This window comes from Penicillium waksmanii (genome assembly GCF_028829765.1).
Source record: "Penicillium waksmanii strain IBT 27052 chromosome Unknown utg000007l:1.0-4314555.0:1.0-4317578.0, whole genome shotgun sequence".
NCBI lineage: Eukaryota > Fungi > Ascomycota > Eurotiomycetes > Eurotiales > Aspergillaceae > Penicillium > Penicillium waksmanii.
Window position 1 is genome coordinate 531,142 of NW_026643253.1, and position 20,496 is coordinate 551,637.

Sequence of the window (20,496 nt, forward strand, 5' to 3'; positions counted from 1 at the left end):
CGCCAATTTCTAGTCATTTAAATCATCCATAGACAATTCGAAAAAAAATTCCAGTCGTGTGTCGGTCAAGTTGTGGATTGTATTTTATTTTATATATTCCAGTTGTCATTATCACTCATCGGAAGGCTTCACGTCGTACTCGACATCCGTCCTGATAATATATTTAGCACCCTTCCTCACCCCGGTACCCTCATGGAGAAGGGCACCATTTGCCTCGCCATGCGGGAAGATAGCGACGGATCCCATGACCGGTCGGACTGGATAGGCGTTCAAAGTTCCCTCCCGGGCTGCCGGTAGGAAGAAAGTAGTCTCGCCACCCTCAAACTCATCATTGAGGTAGAGCAAAAAGGTGTACATGGAGCTTTGCCTCTTGTCCTCGGGCGAGGAATCGTACACGTACGTGTCATCAGGCAGGATACCTGACGGAGGCCAGGCACCGTCGATGTGACAGCGGTATTCGGCACCGGGGACGTATCGGTATACACGGAATCGCCGGTTAATGCCGCGAACAAGGCGACCGTTGATAGAGGGCGGTACGTAAGGGGAGATTCGGGCCCAGAGCATATCGTGGAATGTGGTATCGATGACCCAATAGAAGTTGTGGGCTAGAATGCTCACATCTCCATCCTCGCGGAGCGGCGCATCGGGAAGGAAATTGACGGATTCGCCTGCCGCAATAATCGCTTTGCATTCCTCCTCTGACAGCACATTCATGGCGACACCTAGGCCCGGCACAGCAGGGTGTGGGTGGTATGTTATAGTCGGGGCGACGGGGGCGAGAGGAACGGCATTTGGGGCGGTGGTATAGAGGATCGCGGGGTGGTGGTTCGGAGGTTTGCGCTGGGGGCCCGGTGTTTCTTCGATGATGCGGAGTGCGGTGGGAGATTTCGGAGCATGGGCGAGAATCGACTTATCGAGTACGGAAGCGTATATTTCGAGGGAAGGGCTAGAGGGCCGAAGGTCCCAGATTGACTGGAAGGCGATGGGAGAGGTGGAAGGGAGAGCCTTGGGGCTGTTATCGATCGGGGCACTGACGCGGAGGATGGCATCTAGGACAGCGAGGAGCTCTAAATCCTTTGCAGTCCGTTCCACGGGGTCCTTGTCGAGTGTATCTGGGTGCGTTGAAAGGCCACTGACAACATCCAGGTCTCGCACCCAGCGACACAACGATCCGATCTTGGGTTGTTCGCCCTTGATTTTCATCTCGGCAAGGAGGATTCTGGCATCGACATATTTCTGATCGGTTAGGGCACCGGTTATACGCGCTGTGAGGTTTGCACCCTCTGTCAAAGTGTTAGCCACAGCTGTATGATGCAGCCATTGCGGTCTGATCCCAAGAGATACGTACCAGCAGCATTGGCTCCTGTCGTGCAAGCCTGGCGGAAGTCATAGACGGCAACCCGGAGATCTTTGCAAGCCTTCGACTTTGTGAGATTGGGATATTGTGCAAGGGTCGTAAGTGTCTCGATGGTAATGTCAAGTTCTTCGTCTGAAACTACCGTGTTGAGGTGTTTGGGGTCGAGTGATGTGCCATCGGGGGGTGGAGTCAAGACGGGGTCAGGCTTTTGGATCTTCTGGGGGATATCGGCTTGCGCATTGCGCTTCCGCTTGGCTGCTTTGGACTTGGCCATTATATAGATTGATCTGAAGATGGTCAATTGACAGACAATCCGATAAAGAGACGATAGAGGTGGGGATTCTAGGTTTTTTGTGGATGCGTCGTAGGGCGGAAAATCGAATTCCCGATTGGCCCACAGAGTGGCAAGAGTTTTGATGATGCTCTATCAAATCATCTACTTCACTACTCGTATAGAATGCGATCATGCCAGTGGTGAACAGGTTCTAGTAATTTAAGACGAGAGTTAAAAGTCGACAATCGACAATTACCGCTTGATGGTGACGAGGGGATGACGACTGATCACCATTATCTCAAAGTGTGATCTTCCGAGGGCAACAAGGAGGGCGAGAGATCAATAATTTCAGGCGTTTGAGATCCTTTTTGATCCTAGGTGAATTAAGCACTCATCATGAATATAGTCTCGTGGGTATTCCAAGGTTGATGTGTGCATTTACTACTCGAGATATGCTAGCGATTCAAGTTCGTTTGGGATTCTCGATCTGGCTCCTAGCTTCCTGGCATTCAGATTCAACATACCGTGCAACTTACGCGTTGGTTCTTGACATCGTTGTATTATTATTCTTCAAGGTCCAGTCCATATCTATCAGGTAGTCGAGCTAGTTTTGACCAGAGCATGAGTCTCACTTTCCGAGAGCTATCAAGTTTCCTATCCAATAAACTCTCAACCCCTCCATGAACACATGTCTGAGATCTGTTCCGAAGATGCACTCGGTCACATTCTGAACGCGCGAATTTAGTCGCCAGCGGATTGTCTTTCCTAGCACGTCACGATTGAAGTAAAGGCGGGCTTGGCTCGAGCCGGTAGACTGCTGGCACTTGCATGGCGACTGCCCCAGGTCGTTATCCTGTCTTTTTTTCACCCGTTGCGCACGATCCATCTGGACTACATCCAAATCGGCCTGGGCCAGGGCTCAGGGTCGCATCTCGTCCTGCAGCTCGGTACGGGAAGTAGCGGATGCCAGTGGATATTACAGCCTGCTCCTCAACGGCCCGTGCCGGTATTTGTGCCCTTTAACACGTCGCTGTCGCGATTTTGACCGATCGCACGTTGGCAAAACGGTCTAAGTTCGAGACCGGTGTTTCATACTACCAACTAGATAGTATCCACCCACGCAGAAAATACGCTAGAGCAGCTAAGCATACATTTGAAACAAATATTTCATTATTTTATGCATACTATATTTGATAATATATTTGGTTGCGACGCTGCGACATGTCGACGATTTGTGGCGGTACTTTTGTTCGAGTCAGTGCGGGCCTTCCGGGCCTCGGCGAAGCCCGTGCCTTACTAGTAGTAGATCTTCAGGGGCCGAAAGTTCACACGAAAGTTCACGAGGACGAGATATTGATGCATGTCGTAGGGGATATGTAAGTTTTGTTAGATTGTCATGCGGAAAGCAAAATGTGATTTGAATTATTGATTGAGATTTATTATATACCTAAACTTTTGGTAGGAACTAAGATTATTGGAAACACGATGACAGGTCTGCTAGTATAAATACTAGAGCGGAGACACGCAGTAATATATCATATATCGTTGGACACGGATCGTTCATCATGAATCGAAAATAGGCCCATAGGCCGGAATCCCCTGGGATTCAAACTCGTAAATAACCTTTTTGGTCATTGCAGGGTTACTGATCACAAAGACGGCCTCGGCGCCGAATTCAGTCACCTGCTGGCGTACAGTCGGAAGCATGTCAACACGACCATCACGACTGGTATCGAAAATAATGGGATCGGGCCCCATTTGATGCACAAGGTCCATGACACCCTGACCATAGGTCCTGACCGGGGTTCGGGTTTGCCAAATAACCTTGATCAGAGGTCGATTCTCATCACCCAGGAAGCCGAGGCACGGTCCAATTCCAGATCCGGTGGTGACAATGATGATGCGGTTGAAGACACGCATACCATAGCCAACACCACGCATCAGTACAGCACGCTTCCAGAGGTAAGCTGGCGGATTTTGGATGGTGTCGGAGGTCCAGTCACCGGCCTTGGATACCACAATTGACCAGCTCCTACGGTGACCATGGCCGTGGGGCTTCACAATCCTTTTGGGCTGCTGAGGTTCTTCGGGCTCCTGAGGAGGCTTTTCAGGATCCTGGGGCTTCTCGGATTGGGCCACATTTTCAGACGATGCGGGATCAGGGAAACCAGCAAAACTGTGCCAATCTCGAAGAGGATGTTTCGTCACTTGAATACCCTTGGCAAACGCAATTGGGGTGTGATCAAAGTGAACACGCGTAGCATGGGTAGAAAGTGGCTCAGTCTGCACCTTGACCTTTCGCAGCAAAATCCATGGATGGGCCACAGCGACGATGGCTGCAAGCAATAGCCAGAAAGCAGGAAGGGTGATCAAAAAGTGGCCGAATGAGTCCAGCTCTGCTCTGCTAACTTCGTGGACAAAGATCATCACCAGAACGACGAAAAGAGCCAGGACCAGCCATGAGGCAAACCGGTGAGTGAGCTCGAAATAGTCGTGCATCTTCATGCGAAATGTGGGGTATGCCACAATGACCATCACCGCTAATAAAGCAAGGATGATATATGAGACAGCGATCGGCGCAGCCGAAAAACCGTGATCCGAGGCGGGACTAATGGGCGAAGATGTCCAGTAGGTTTCTGACACCACCGCAACGAATCCAATATACCATATTAGAGATGCCGTTCCACAGCCGCTGTGAACACCTCCGTAGTGGGCAGCATTTGCAGCTCTGCGGCGGATCCAAAGGGGCCAAGATCTAGGAACTGAACACACAATTCTATAGATGGCATTGACGACCATTGGGTGTCGTGCCAGACCGCAAGCCACCAGATTCACAGCCGTCGCATCGACAAGTGCCAGTAACTGGCGATTTGAGATCATAACCCAAAGGAACACAGCCAGATTGGCGAAGAAAACAAGACCGAACAGACGTCGATAGACTGTCAAGACGTTGTATCTCAAATGGGAAAAAGCCTTGCGCTTCGGCTTAGAAGCCTGGGCCTCAAGATCATCTTCCAGAGCAGCTGTCTTCTCATTTTCTGCTTGGGGCTTTTTAGAGAAGTAAAGCTCGAAAATAGTATTGTCAGAGTTAAACCGATTGTGGGCCACCCTTGCAGGGCGTTTCGGGAGGCCCAATTCTTTCCTTTCCGCGTCCGACATGGCAGATAAGGGGTGAGTATAGGAAGAAGAATGGGATCAAGCGGATCACGTCCCAAAGGCAGAAACAAATAGTTTATCTTGCGGGGGACTAGAAGAGGGCACGCAGTCTGCGTTGAAGCTGGCTGGTGGAGGGAAAAAGTCTACGGAAAGGGGATTTCATGGAAAGTCTCTCACGAAAGCCCCATAGTTCCCGGTTTACCCATCGCAAGTGGGGATCTGAAAGATGGTGGCAGCACAATTGAGGTAGTGATATGCATCACCCACAGCCAGATGATTTCCAATACAGATTGGAGCAGCGCCAATGAAGAACCTTGCTGATCCAAACACCGACACCATTGCCCCGGGACATTCGACCAAGGTCCAGTCTGGGATCTACACGGCGTAGCGTGCCCCTCATGTGGCAACCAGGGCCACTTGAACTGCCCACTTAGGTTACCCAAGCTCTCTTTAGGGTTCTGTGGGAATGAGTCCACGTTCGGAGAGCCTCGGCCGCCCCGCGGTGGGACAAGCTGGGCCAAAAGAAAACACGAATGTCTTGCTGATAGTTGGTGTACTCATCTTCATAATCCACATACACACGAACTCATGGTATTTCCTATGGCCGATTAGGTTCTAGTGGCGGTGAAGATTCGAAGAAAAGAAAAGAAAGAACAGAGAGGCAATAGCGGGAATAATCGGAAACTCACTACTAGTTCAGACGAAGCATCAACAGGTCCCGATAGGTCGCTTAAAACAACCTTACTAGTACAATCCCGATTCGGATTGCAGAAAAAGATCCTTGCTTCATGCACTCACGTTTCTGCCACGCATGCATACGGAGTCCGGCTGATGTGAAAAGCCGCTGCTGTAACTTCCATATGCCAATGCGATGTTTACAGGGGTCCAAAGTACGAAACGTGGGACGTACGTCGTACTCCGGACGGATTCCCGTATCTCATTTGTTTTCCGATTTGGAGTCGAAGGATTCTGATGAGACTTGGCGTATGCTAGCTTGCTCCGCAGCGGACTGTCACCTCGGCACGAAAAGTTCTGTCACCATGTTGATCTGATCGCCTAGATCGCAGTCTCGTCGATCTGGGTCCCATCTTCACGGCGCAGAACCCTTTGCCTGCAAGCTGCGGGGACCCGCCTGCAACGCAAACCCCCTTGATGGAGTGGAGCCACGGGCTAAAGGAGATCTTTTCGTGGCAGACCTTCCTCTCCGCGCATGAGTGCCACTCAGTGTCTCGTGCGAAAGCGAAGGATCTCGAATTATTACATTCCACCAGCTAATCATGCAGCTAAAGGGAAATGATCTCAAATCCTTCGTATGTAATTGAGGGGAGAAGGATCTGGGAGACAGGGGAAGGGGACGGGGACGGTTGATGTCCGAGACCCGCCGGCGCCACCGTGGTGGCTTGCGATAGGCGCTCGACTAAGTGGAGCTTCTTGTATTCACGATTATTGTACGTCGTACATTGTTGAAAGTATCGAAACATTTCAAGACACAGTATTGTAAGTAAATTACACTGTAGAGTCTCACTACTGCGTGGGAATTACTAGACCTCGTGCGTTGGAGGATATTAATGTAACGGATTAAATTGGTATGGATATATTAGAAACCCTCAAATGAAGGGAGAAAAGCATAAAACAAGAAGCGCCGGTGTAGGTCGATAGAAACCATACACCACAAGAATATTCACATGAACTCCAAGTCAAGAGTAGCAGAGGATTCCATCCAGTAGTCTCCACATTCCAATATCCCTTGTCCCGAACAAGGCCGACAATTTGCCTCAAAATAACGCCGTGCCCAAAATCTGATCCATGTCTATCTAGCTTGAAGCCGGAACAAAGGAGCTAGCGTCAGCGATCTTTTTCGCTAGGGCCTTGGTGGGCTGAGAACCAAGGAACTCGAAAGAGGTCAGCTCGGCGCCCAACTCGCGGGAGACCCAATTTTGAACTGCTGTGGCTTTGAGAGAATCAACTAAAGACAATTGTCAGCATTATAAGCCATAAAAATGAATGAGCCAATGACTGAATCACTTACCTCCCAGCGCGGACAAGGGCAGATCCATATCGATAGCATCGGCAGTTGTAGCCATTTCGTTTGCCAGGTATTCACTCAGCACGTCGATGACGATCTGGGTGGCTGTCTCGGGAGAATCAGCCTGTTTTAGCAGGCTAGCAGTAGAAACAGCGGACTCATCCTCCTCTTCAACGGCGAGAGACAGACGGTGGTCGAATTTGCGGTCAAACAGCCAGTCTGCCGGAGGAGTCTTGCGAGACAAATTGTCAGTCATACCAGCAACAATCTGAGGCGGCAGCGAGATCTTGCTGTTGATGACCACCCGAAGCAAGGTCTGGAGTTCATGAGTCATGATTTCAGTTCCTTCCAGGTGCTTGTATCGGCGGCGACGTTGTTCCTGATCTTCAGCAACATCACTCAGACCACTGGCATCTGGAACAAGACCAATGTTGATGGACACGCCAGAAAGGCCATTGGCACGACGCCACTCCATGAGAGCGTCGATAAACCCGTTTCCAGCAGAGTAGTTAGTCTGACCCATATTACCAATGACACTTGCCACAGAGGACAAACCCACGAAGAAACTCAAGTCATCCTCCGAGAAGAGGTTGTGCAAATTCAGCGTGCCACGGATCTTTGGATCAGTAGACTTCTTCCAGTCATCAAATGTCATATTCTCGAACATTGCATCCTGGGAAGTAAGTTTTAGTTAGCTGATGTTAGAAGGTGAATGTAGTGATTCGGTCTTACCTTGAGAACTGTCGTGCATTGTATAACACCTGCAACATTCCACTTCATGCTTCGAATCTTGAAAGCAAGGTGCTCGATATCTTCGGCTCGGGAAATATCACATTTCACTATGTCGACACGGCAGCCCTGATCACGGAGTAGATCGAGGGATAGTTGTTGGTCGCGTTGCGCCACGCCAGATCGTCCGAGAAATACCAGATGCCGAGCCCCAGATTCAACTAGAGTCTCAGCAAATGCCAGTCCTAAGTTGCCCAGGCCACCGGCCAGGAGATAGGTGTTTTGAGCAGGCAATCTGGTTAGATCAGGCAGTGGGAGAACAATTGGAACCTTTCCAGGTGCCTGCACGTCAAGTATAGCACGAGTATTATTACCCTGGGAGTGCTTGAGAGCAATCTGGAGATCGGATATAGGGAATGCACGGTAGGGCTCAACTCGCTCCAGCAGTTGATGCTTTTTCATGAAGTCAATGACATGACGAAGAGAAGAATGGAGATTTCCGGGCTTCTCCGAGAATGTCTTTTGAAGCTGAGGAGAAGAGAAGGTACAGCCACTGTCGATAAAGCTCTCTGGCAGCGCGCTGAGCTTCATATCGCTCGACAGGTTGATGTACTGCCCACCAGAAGCAAGACATCTTGCTGCAACTCGGCCGGGATAACCACCCATGAAGCACACGCTAGCATCAACTCCACTTCCATTGGTCAGTCTGGAAACACTGGTCTCTAGACTGCTGTGAACGCTTAGAACACGGTCTTTGAGAGTCGGATAGCGGGAAGCCAGAATGTCGATTGTGTCTTGAGAGTCGGTAGCAACAATGACTTGCATATCCAAGGCAAGGGAGTAGTCAATCATTGATCGCAGAGTTTGGCTGATGGGGCCAACAAGCAGGATGGAATCGTTCGAGCCGAGACGCCCGACCTTGGTGATAATTTGATGCGCGTTGAGATATGCAATTGGAGTAGAAATGACCTTTTCTGGGCTCATATTGGCATGGATTCTAACTGTCTCACTCTCGGGCAGGCACATTGTTGTCGCAAGTGGCGATGCTTGCGAAGCCAGTGTCAACACCTTGTCGCCGACGTCAAGATCTCGCACACTGGAACCAATGCGAGTAACCTTGCCGATAATCTCAAACATCGGGAGAACGGTATCTGGGGTCTTGCCGGATTCACCATTCAAGTTGGACAACGATGCCATCTCAACCTTGATCTCGGCTTGGTCCTGAGGAAGCTCCGCAACGACATCTGGCTTCTCCTCCCAGTGGAATGTATCTGTATCTTGGTATTTCAATTGGAGATGTCTGGGATCAAGCGCAAGCTCGGAGGGAACTGGTCTAGGGCCATGCATCAATGTCTGCATAGCCTCGTCAACAGCAGGTGTTTCGACAACTCGTGGAACAAGCAGCTTGCCATTGGAAAGTCTGAATTCCAAGTCCGATCGGCGCGTGGATGTTTGAGTGGTCAACTGTAGTACATGGATGACTGTGGAGGCTAGATGGGTGTCATTCTTCAAATCATGCTCATCGACAAGCAGTTGGGGAATAGTGGTATTCCAGTGCTCATTGCGTAGTGTTCGCAAGAGGCCGCCCATGGCACCATTTCCAGTATTCTCGATCGGCCCTTGGCCCCAGAAGGGCGAGACCCATAGAAGATTTTGGGCTTTTATGAGGCCCTGTAGGCTCTTCAGATCACTTTCTTTCCAGTCAGACACCCAGGAACTTTCCAGATCGAGCAACGAAATGACAGTTTTGCCTGCCAGAGAAGCAGCCTCATCTAATCCAGTTGGTACCAGTCGAGCACCACGAGTGGCGAAGACCTTGGTGAGGGAATCGAAGATGGGCTGCGATTCAGACTTTTCCTTTCCACCCAGAACGAAAATCTCAGGCCCAGTGGTCCAGGCCTCCGGTGTTTTGCGAGCGATAATGAAGCCGCGGTCTGCAGTCAAATCATAAATTTCTAAACCGACAAAGCGTTGGAGAGTCTCAACGGCAAGACCAAAGTTCTTGTCCGACACCCTGATTGCTGCGAAGCCACCTTGATCAAGGATTGTGGGCAAAGAAGACACGACAGCATTGGTAGTTTTGCCGCCCCAGATGCTTGGCTCATCAATAACAATCAAGTCATAAGTTGCCTCCGAGAAGGATGATGGGAGATCGTCAAGAGCAGATAGAGACGTCACTTGAGTTCCAACATTCTCCCCAGATATCTTCTCCTTCAGCTCATCATCACCGCCGCATAGGGCTATGGTGGCTTTGCTCCAGCAGGGTCGAATTCCTTTGCTCGGAGAGAAGACTTGCAGGCTTTGAATCCAAGGGCTGGATGCGGTGGAAGTGGCAATGAGCGCTCTAGCGTCTCCGCTAGTATGGCACAAGCGCTTCATCCAGTCACTGGGCTGCAGCAGGCCGTTTTCGACGGCCATTCCCTTCTTGTTCTCTGCATCGGTCAAGGCCGTGGCGAGTGGGGACTCGAGATGCTCGCCCCAAACGATCGAAGAGTAGCGGCTCTCCGAGTTGAGATCCTGCTGCTTCTGAGAGTTAGGGTTGAAAGGAAGTCGTCCAAGACGGACGCCTTCGAAAGTCACCCAAGGCTGAGACAAAGAGGTGTCCGACGCGATACATTGCGACCGTGACTTTCCATCCCGATACTGAGTTTCCGTGTGGATCACAAACTTCTCACCAGCTTGAGGTTGGAATCCTACGGAGATGTAGGCATGGTCCACTCCGACGGGGATGTTCGCGTTGTTGTTCGAGAGGGCCTCAGAGCATGACAGAAGGGCACTCTGGAAGAGGGAATCAAGAGTAGTAGGGTGAATGAAACTCGTGGACTCTTTCTCAGATGGCATGCCAGACTTTGTATCGGTCACTGAGCCGGATACCCAGATACGCGGTGCAGAGTCGCAGAATGAGACATCGGTCATTGCTTGGAAAGCAGGGCCAACTGTGAGTCCTCCAGTCTGCGAAAGCCATTGATATGCCTGGCTCATGTCGCCCGCTTGAGCGACATTCTGGGTCTCTTTGATGCGAGCGACTGCAGCAGCCCAGTTGTCTGCACACTGGACACTGTCGCGATCTTCATATCTGGTCGCAAAGGCGCCCTTTGAATGCTGGATCCAACCACCACCCGACGGAAGTGAGAAAATTCCAAATTCATACCAGCCAGGCATTCCTGGGTGAGGCGAGACTTGGAGGACAGTCTCGAGACCTCTCTCATCGTCTGGAATTACCACACCACGCATAAAGTGAACATCCTGGAACTCGATTCCCTTGATGTTGGCCTGGTTCTCGGCCATTTGTCGCGCTGCCTCTGTGACCATCACAAGCATTCCAGCGGCGGGAAACATGATGGACCCAGCAACGACATGGTCCGACATCCACGGATTCTCCGAGAGGCGAAGGAAATTTCTCCATCGAGGCTCGAGAGCATTTTGGTAGTCAAGAGGCGCTCCCAGGATATCGTGGCGCGGGTGCTTGCGCTGTCTCAGCTGAGCAGTCTCCAGAGGCTCGTGCCAAAAGGATGTCTGGTGGTTCCAGGGATAGGAAGGCAGATCAGAGACCATTGCTGGAGGGTTGGAGTCGACACAGCTATTCACTGCAGCGAGGTCTACCGCGTGTCCTGTGCTCCATAGAATACCAGCAACTTCAAGTGAAGTCCGCAGGGAATTTTGGTTGCGTGAGACCAGTGAATGATATGGCAGCGATACCATGCTTGGACTGACGGCTTGCAGAATTTGGGAAACTGGTCCCTTCATGACAGAGTGAGGACCAATTTCTAGCAAAGCTGTCCACTTGATTGGGACCGGGCGTCGACGACCCTTGATAGATTCGCTCAATTTCGAAAGCTGCGTCACAGCAGCAGTGAACTCAACTGAGCTGATCATGTTTCTCACCCAGTATGGCCCACCCAGCTCTGCAGGGTAAACACGCTCTTTCGTGACAGACGAAAGCATGGGAATTGACCCATCGAATCGATCTTCTGGCTTGATACAGGCGATTGCATTTCCAACGACCTCGACCAGATCCTCCATATGAGGTGAGTGATACGCAGTGTCGATGCGTAGCTTGCGAGCAAAGATACCATCTGCTTGAATTTTTGCCTCGAGTTTATCAATCTGGTCTACATCACCGGAAAGCGTCACGCTGACAGGACTATTGACACAAGCAACAACGACCGAACGAGGAGGCACCTCATCCAGATACTTCTTGGCGCCTTCTGCTGAGAGTCCAGCTGCCAGCATACCTCCGCGTCGATCACTCTCGGCAGCCTGTTGTGAGAAAAAACCACGGAACCAGGCCACTCTCATGGCGTCCTCATGGGAAAGATATCCGGCTGCGTATGCACCAGCGATCTCGCCGCTAGAGTGGCCAACGACGGCCTGAGGGCGAACGGACCAGCTTGTGAGAACATCAACCAATCCAATCTGAAGGGCACATGTGATGGGTTGGCTGCGATCGGGTCTGTTCATATGACTTTCCTTTCCATCCAAGCGGATCTCTTGGACGATATCGAAAGGGCAACCCATTGATGTGAGAATTTCTTGTGACCGAGCAATGCTCTCCTTGAATACCGGGACTCTCAACAACTCTTTACCCATGCCAGGCCACTGGCCACCTTGGCCGGTAAAAACCCAGGCAAGTTTACTTTGGGCTTTGCGGCTTGCGCGGGCAAATTTTGGCAATCCTTTCTCGAGACTGGTCTGCAGCTGACCGAGAGAGTTGGCGACAGCAAAACTGCGGAAGCCCAATTGCGAACGGCGTGTCAACATGGTATGAGCGAGATCCTTCAACGGCATATCTTGCTCAGCTTTTTGTTGCCGGAGAAGATATTTGCTCCAATTTTCGCCGAGTCGCTCAATACCAGATTGATCAAAGGTAGAGAATACCACGATATGAGGAAGGGGCTCTTTGTCCTCGCCATCTCCCTTGAAAAATTCTTTGGTGCTTTCCAAGATCAGATGCGCGTTTGAGCCACCAAATCCGAATGAGTTGATACTTGCCCGCTGGGGCAGATGATCAGGCCACGGCATCGTTTTGTCGCTAAGGCGCAGTCTCCATTCATCTAAGCGGATCTTGGGGTTGATGTTTTTGAATCCGGCATTCGGTACAAGTGTACCCTTCTCCAGACATAGGATGACCTTAATTAGACTAGCGACGCCAGCGGCGCCTTCGGTATGCCCAAGATTGGTCTTCACAGAGCCCACATATATCGGCTCGTCGGTCTCAGTTCGAGCCTGACCAAGAGTCATCCCAACAGCAGATAATTCTATAGGGTCCTGTTGGTTTGTGTTAGAAGATCGAGCTTTCCATTGGCTTGGGGCTTGATAATTCTGTTCCAACTTACACCGACAGGGGTACCGGTTCCATGTGCTTCAAAGTAAGCTGTATCTCTCATTGAAAGGCCATGCCGTTCATAGGTAGACCGAATCAAGTTCGCTTGAGAGGTTGGGCTTGGTAGGGTGATTCCAGGGGTGCGACCGTCCTGGTTAATTCCGGTGCCCCGGATAATGGCTCGGATATTATCTCCATCAGCCATAGCAGCTGAGAGAGGCTTCAGAAGCACAGCACCAAAACCTTCTCCTCGACCATATCCATTTGCGGATTCGTCAAAGGAGTGGCTAAGACCATCAGGGCTCATCATGTGCATATATGAAAGTCTCTGTGTAAAATTAGGGTGTAAAATGAGACTAGCTCCTGTCACAAGGGCCTGTTATCGCAATATTTAGTATACGTTGAAGAAAGATTCGCCTGGTTAAATGATGAAACCTACCATTCCGCACTCGCCGGAGCGCAAGGCCTGGGTTGCCAGGTGAACTGCAGTAAGACTTGAGGAACACGCGGTATCCATCATAATACTCGGGCCCTGGAGATCGAAAAACCATGATAACCGGTTGGCCAACATAGTTCTACCATTTCCAGTGGCTGAGTTGTGGGGCATATCATAAATGTCCCTGGTTGACAATAACTCATAATCATTTGTCATTGAGCCGGAGTATACAGCCGTATCACTCCCTGGAAGTGTGTCAATGGGAATTCCACCTGCGATTCTTGATTAGCTGACAATGCCATTTCCCTCTTAATCAAAAACCATCAACACACCATTTTCAAAGGCTTCATAGGCGACCTCGAGCAAAAGTCGCTGCGCAGGGTCCATTCCCGCCGCCTCCTTGGCGGTGATCGAGAAGAACGGCGCGTCAAAGCGCGCCGGGTCTTCTTGCAAGAAGAAACCGCTATCATGGTTGATCTATTCATCGCACGCGTCAGTTCAGTCGATTCAAGAAATCCACGTGTTGAATGGGAACTCCATACCGCGCCTTTTCGTTCATGAGTCGGGTGGTGAAAGGCGGATGCTTCATAACGACTGGAGGGAATCTTTCCGTGTCCAGTTCGCCCCTCGCATAGCATCTGCCAGAAATCCTCCACTGACGTCGCACCTCCTGAAAATCGACACCCGATTCCAATAACCGCGATTGACTCCATCTCTGGGTCAGTGGCCTTCGCGGTCGGTATTCCAGGCATCTTGGAATTATTATTATTAAAGGGGCTGAAAACAAGTTGTTTTGCAAAGGTCAAAAGAAAAGGTCCAAGAGACGGGCAGCTGTGGGGTATTAATTATACTCGGCCAGTGACTTCCGGGATCGGGAAGTCCCAATCGTTCTGGCAGACAACTAACATGGAGATGTGGACCTTGGAAGGTCGGTGTCAAGGTATGGGAAGTCTGGCTATCACACGCGTCGTTCACTGGCCATCCATCGTCTTGGGAAAGCCTTGTGGAGCACCGAGGATTAGTGAAATGGGCTAGATATCCGGTAGGTTCACGCTACATCTCCTGTAGAGGGCCGCCTAGCTATGGGAGTGTAATATTAAAAAAATAAATACTCTTGCCGATCGATCATCTACTGGCCCCTGAAATGGCAGGAGTGCTAACCTTTTGGAGAAGAACGTGCATGCATCCTACATTGGATGGATCTGAAGTAGAGTCAGCTTCGGACTACAGAGTACACAACCTTGATTTCCTGGCATGTGTAGCTGAGGTTCCCCCCTAGCAAATCATGGAAGAAGTTTCTTTGAGCGGAGCCCAAGATCCACGAACCGGATCGTCATTCCCGCCAAAATCTTCAAGACGCGAGGAGTGAGGGGCAATTTGATATCATGATCATGCATGCGATGCACTTTCGCGTGCCACCCCAACAACTGTCTGCATCGTGACCCACACACACTCTTATCTCCCATGCAATCATACTTACCATCTTGAGGGGAAGGAATCTCATGATGACCCCAGGGACCATGAAACCCAAATACCGGACTTTGTTTTGGTATTACACAGTCCTCATTACACATGCAGGAAACAATCTTCAGTGCATGCTCCACCGGCCCGCAGAGGGCTTATGCGCAATTGTTAACCTAAAGTCCACTCGACCGTCTTGGCAGTCCACGCGCGCCAAACATCCGCGAGATGTGATCGTGGGTGAGAAGATCCCGAACTTGCGTTCCCGCAGTGGAGAAAGTACCCTGGCCTCGCTTGCCTGTCCCCCTCCGGGCCCCCCGGTTCAACAATTTCTGGACTGCACAAGGTGGTGGCAGGACCAGAAAGCATCGTGACTGGGTGGAATACATATTACTAACTGAAACAGGTTGTCCCTTCGGAAATAAATTCGGTTGTGTTGACACTATTACGTACTATCAGTTATTACCATCACTCAATTTGTGACCCCTCCGTAGATGAGAGCATCGAAGCCACATTCCCTGTTTATTTGGGGCATCTGGATCCTGGCACTCTGAACGCTACAAATTTCTATCCGCAATGTGCTTTTTTATTCCTTCACAATGCAAACTCAGGGGCTCCCCCTCGCCCCCCACATCCCCGATGTCCACCCTTCTGCTCCACTCCCACTGTCTCACTGGAGTCAGAGCTCACGCTAGGTGAATAGTATTTGATAGTTTCTTTTGATCAGACGTATAAGCTCCTTTATGGAATTATCCGCCTCCACCCAGCATTTATCAGGATTTCATGACGCTAAAATATCCAACTCACCCCACAGCCATTCTCGAACCAAATGGTAGCCTTCCCCAGCTGGAATTTGCTATCGACAAGATTTACCTCGGAGCTTCCGAATTACGATTTCCTGTCCTTCCTTCACCGTCATTCCTCCCCCACATCACGTCGCCATTTGGAAAATGGCTACCCAGAGCGCCATCGTTGTCCAAGAGCCAGGCCGCGCCGTGCTATGCCGGGATGTTGCTATTCCTGACGTCCCGGAAGACTATATTCTCGTCAAAACAAAAGCAGGTATGCCAAATTGTCACACTACATTTCCTGTCCCTTACGTCATGTGCGGACTAATTGACTAAGATATGGCCCAGTGGCTCTGAACCCCACGGATTGGCGTCACATCGATTATGTTTCCTGCAACGGAGCTACTGTGGGTTGTGACTACGCTGGCGTGGTAGAAGCAGTTGGCTCTAAAGTTACAAAGCCATTTCAAAAGGGCGACCGAGTGGCAGGGTTCGTGCATGGCAGCAATGCAGTTCGTCCCAATGGCGGTGCATTTGCTCAGTACGTGATTGCCAAGGGAGACCTGCAAATTCGCATACCCGATAGCATGACCTTTGAGGCTGCAGCTACATTCGGCGTTGGTTTGACAACTGTTGGTCAAAATCTTTACCAAAGCATGGAATTGCCCTATCCGGGCGAGGAAAGCGAGGAGGATGAAATGAATATCCTCATTTATGGAGGCGCAACCGCCACCGGCACTCTCGCAATCCAATTAGCCAGGTTGTCCGGACTCCGAGTAGTGACAGCATGCTCTGAAGCAAACCGCAGCTTGATGTTTGAGCTCGGCGCGCACGCGGTCTTTGATTACCATGATCCACAAGTCGGCGAACAGATCAAGGAGGATACCGACGATGCTCTTGAATTTGTGCTAGACACCATCTCCACGCCTCAATCAGCAGCGATATGCAGTGCTGCAATTTCATCTGCGGGAGGATCCTACAATGCCCTTCTTGATGTTAAATCTGCTCGAGATGATGTCGACTCCCATGTTTCAATGGCATATGATGTGTTGGGCGACCCCTACCGCATGAGTGCGCAGGAAATCACGCCCGATGGCAGTAACCCGGAATTTGGAATTAAGTGGTGGAACGTTGTGCAGAAGCTCCTTGAGGATCGCAGGATCCAGCCCCATCCATACCAGATCAAGCCCGGTGGCTTGGAGGGAGCCTTGACCGGCCTACAACTGCTACGAGAAGGCAAGATCCGAGCTAGCAAACTGGTGTATCAAGTTGAGTCTTCTTGATCGGTGGCATATTAGCATTTTTTAGCCAGTGAGAGGTCTGGTGCTACAAGAGGATCATGCTCGATTCAATAGAATTATCGAATAAATTATATCATGAACTGATGACGAATATGATTTGATTTTGAACTTGAAGTACTATAAGCGATGACTCGGGATCTGGTCCCAGGGCTTATTATTGTCGACGTAGAAATCCCACCAACGTCCACGGTCGTACTAGTAGTAACCTTGGCATGAAATTAAACTTGAAGTTGTAGTACCTAATAGGTAGCACCGAGACGATGCAGCAATATATAATTCTGGTAGCTGAAGACCACGGATTTAAACCTTCCAACCTGAAGCCTCCAGGAACTCGAAACCCCGGGTCGATGCACCCAACCTTTGGTACTACTAACTAACTCCGAGCTGGACTGCAACTTGAGCATCGACTCCATTGACTGCGGACTCGGCCAGCAAACGTTGTTCGGTACAATGTTCAACCACTCGGTGCATTCCTTCATTCGGTGCTGTGAGCACGACAGATGATAAAAAGCTTTCAACTTGATTAATCATGTGGATATCGCCCCATGCCCCCGATGCTGGATTAATTACTATTTGTTTCGAAAGCATCTCAGTCGCTACAACGAGGTAGTGAAGAAGAATCCTATCAAAGTTAGTTAGATCGTTGGCATAGAAAAGTGGGCTAAGCGAGTTTTGAAATCGACCTACCCTACCATAGACGGATTCTGTGCGGGCATTTGTTTGATCAGCTTTATCGATGCCCTGGCTGCATTTTGACATAGAATCGCAGAAAAGTGAGCGATATCTTCAGATAACATTCCGGAGCTGTATGTTTTAGCGAGCTCCATATATATATCCGAGCCGTGAGAATTGAGCGCTTGATGAACTGATAACAAACAGTTGAAATATGAGAAGTGGAGACTAAGAAGAAGAACGGAAGCCTTTGATTTGGGAAATGAAGCCGTATCCTGAACGTCAGGACGGAATGTCTTGGGTACACTCGCTTTCCAGCCTCGAAGCTTTTCGTCCAACTTAGCCACCAAGTCGGCAAGACCTGATGTTGATTGTTTAGGCGTTGTCGCTGAGCATAAAAGTTTGTAAACTTGGCCCTTTATGACCGAAAGCTCGCAATAAGATCTGAAAACATCGAAATCGATTTGTTCTTGGTCCGATAGTACAATACAATGGTGCGATGATAAGCCGGGCGAGAACTCAATGTCAATGTATTCGTCGGTCCGCCCTAGAGACCCGCCAAACCGCAAGGAAATACTAAAGAAATGTTAGACGTAAGATATACATGTAGCTCTATATGACCTGGAAACATACTCTTGATCTAAACAGTACGCAATCCAGAAGACCATTCGGCACTGTTCAAGTTGAAGATTATCCTTGCAGACAAGCGGTTTGCCTTGGCCCCCTAATAAAAGATCGTGAGTGATCCGGAGCGCCGATGGGACGAAAAGATCGCATGGCTTGTCATTCAATGTGCCAAGTAAGAAGACGGTCTAAAACACGCATTAGGTCGCCCAATATGAAGCTTAAGGTTGGCAAGCTTACAATTCCAAGAAGGGCTTGCGCTGCCCAGAGAGTTGGAGGGCTATTACACAAACTGTTCGCCACTTGCAAAGCATTTTTCATGAACATCCAACTAATTTGATGGTTGGACTGCGCCACGTCGGACGCCCTCGAGCGCATAGTATGCGCCAATGCCAAAACAACATTTATGCACGCCCAGAGATCTGCTTTGTCGGGGGTTATGCTGCTGTCCTCGTCACAGATCGATAGTAGTGAGACCGGCTGGAATAGTGGACAAATGGAATTGAAATTTTCGAGGAACTCGAGGAAAAGCACCATGGTTTCAGCAATACCCGGGAGTGGATAGAATGTCTTTGGGGTAGATGTGCCGTCAAATGGTTCATCTTGATCTGGGACTGGCAGAGAAGACATCGAGGTGCAATTGTGGAGGTCAAATCTTCTTAAATTGTCCTTGGCCTGGTGCTGGTTTTCTCCATGCTCAGATCTTCTATTGGCCGCCCTGTCTTTTGTGAGGTCCACCAGGATTCTCGGACACGCCAAATTTTGCAAAAAGACATCGCTGTCGCCTTCCACTCCGGAAGAAGCCTTGCTATCAACCAAGCTGGCGGGCGGATGCGCAGATGGAACATCTGTAGGATGGTCTGAAAGATCCGATCCTGACTCGCTCATCGTGTCAGATATGTTCCAGGAAGGATAAGACTGGGAAAATGACACAGGTGTTCCAGGAAGGTCATTGAACGGTCGCATTAAGCCCAGCCTTTCGAAAACATTTTCCATACGCTCAATATTCGATTCAAGCTCATCAATCTTGCTTCTCCTAATAACAGTGTTTGTAAGTAATTATCAAGACACGTGATGGAATACTAACTTCTCTTTATTGCGACGACGACGGTATTCATTGACCGAACAGGGGACATCGAGCCTTTCACAGGAAGTGCATCTACTCTTTGTAGTCATGTTACATTTTATCTTTCTGCGATGACACTCTAGGCAAGCCTTAAGAAAGTTAACTAGTGGACGCGATGGGGATATGTCGACATACCCACTTTTCTTGTCCAGCCACGCTTACCCACACGATCTGATAATGTCGACATGGCCTTTTCGCTGCGGGGAGTCGAGGTCTTCTTGCGATGTCGAAGCTGGTGCGCAAGAGTACCAGTTGTGGGGGATCCTTTATCATTACTCCGCATGGCCGGTAGCGAATCGAGGCCAGGCCTAAAGCCCACAAGGGAGAGCCAGGTATTTCAAATTTAGACCGAGTAAACAGCGAGTAGAGAAAGAGGTTCGTGGGGTCGAAGAATATATAAGATTAGTTGTCAGTAGAGTCAAGAAGAATTAAGGAGCGGAAAAGTCAGAGAAAGTCGAGTCAAGGACTGCGGGCTTTCCCCGCAAAACAAAGCCCCTAACGTGGCATGACGATGACAGATCGAGTTTTCTGCCATTAAAAGCTAAATGGTAGAGGTAAATGGCAAATTAGAGAATATAAGTTAAACCCTAACATCCGCGTTACAGGATCTAACTAAGATAGTCATCGGACCAACAGTTAAATCCTGGTCAGACGAATCCTAAAGAGTCTCGGATGCCGGAAGTGCCAAAGCGGTCGTATTGATGCGGTAAAACCCACATCCGAGAGCGTATCGGTAGAGAGTGGCCCATCTCCCGAGAACAGCGCCGGGTACATGAACGTCGCAAGACTTGGCTGGTAAATAAGGGGACCTCAGTTCATAAAGTATTCTTTGGCAAACGACATACCAAGAGCAAGATCATCGCGATGATGAGTCTATGATTGCTTTTTATGCACATAAATAATGTAACGCAGTGCATAACATCCATAGATCTCTTGGCGATCGATTGCCAATCAACTTCTACGGCTAACGAGTTTCGATTTCGCTAATTATAAGACTGGGCGCGGTAACCCGGAGGTTTTTCTTAAAGATATGACAGCCCTAAGTACCCGTCCATCCCGAAATTCATTAGTCGGACCGCCGGAGGTGCTATGTGCGCCAAAAGAGATCCCGGTTGTGATCTGCTAGCTAATATACGCAATGAGCCACAACCATCACCTAAACTAGATTTTTTATTCTTTTTCTTGAATTTATTTGCCATCTGTTGATGCCTGGATCTGAAACC

General features: G+C 49.7%; 5 protein-coding genes across 5 annotated transcripts; 1 reads left to right on the forward strand and 4 right to left on the reverse strand.

Annotated features, from left to right (window-relative positions):
* Positions 1-111: 111 nt before the first annotated feature.
* Positions 112-1,631, reverse strand: N7481_007045 (prolyl hydroxylase family protein; the record flags this gene model as incomplete). The annotated part of the gene is made up of 2 exons (XM_057266264.1): positions 112-1,283; positions 1,349-1,631. The coding sequence occupies 2 exons, from the start codon at positions 1,629-1,631 to the stop codon at positions 112-114; spliced, it is 1,455 nt and encodes a 484-aa protein (XP_057120465.1).
* A 1,563-nt stretch (positions 1,632-3,194) lies between these two features.
* Positions 3,195-4,790, reverse strand: N7481_007046 (uncharacterized protein; the record flags this gene model as incomplete). Its single annotated transcript, XM_057266265.1, has 1 exon — positions 3,195-4,790. The coding sequence occupies one exon, from the start codon at positions 4,788-4,790 to the stop codon at positions 3,195-3,197; it is 1,596 nt and encodes a 531-aa protein (XP_057120466.1).
* Positions 4,791-6,601: 1,811 nt separating this feature from the next.
* N7481_007047 (type I polyketide synthase) lies at positions 6,602-14,131 on the reverse strand (the record flags this gene model as incomplete). Its single annotated transcript, XM_057266266.1, has 7 exons — positions 6,602-6,753; positions 6,817-7,486; positions 7,546-12,810; positions 12,879-13,241; positions 13,305-13,573; positions 13,634-13,778; positions 13,844-14,131. Coding segments are annotated over 7 exons (7,152 nt in total), but the record flags the coding sequence as incomplete, so codon positions are not given.
* A 1,581-nt stretch (positions 14,132-15,712) lies between these two features.
* Positions 15,713-16,833, forward strand: N7481_007048 (zinc-binding alcohol dehydrogenase family protein; the record flags this gene model as incomplete). Its single annotated transcript, XM_057266267.1, has 2 exons — positions 15,713-15,824; positions 15,899-16,833. The coding sequence occupies 2 exons, from the start codon at positions 15,713-15,715 to the stop codon at positions 16,831-16,833; spliced, it is 1,047 nt and encodes a 348-aa protein (XP_057120468.1).
* A 387-nt stretch (positions 16,834-17,220) lies between these two features.
* N7481_007049 (uncharacterized protein) lies at positions 17,221-19,556 on the reverse strand (the record flags this gene model as incomplete). The annotated part of the gene is made up of 6 exons (XM_057266268.1): positions 17,221-17,473; positions 17,539-18,099; positions 18,157-18,335; positions 18,388-19,183; positions 19,235-19,376; positions 19,409-19,556. The coding sequence occupies 6 exons, from the start codon at positions 19,554-19,556 to the stop codon at positions 17,221-17,223; spliced, it is 2,079 nt and encodes a 692-aa protein (XP_057120469.1).
* Between the last annotated feature and the right edge of the window lie 940 nt (positions 19,557-20,496).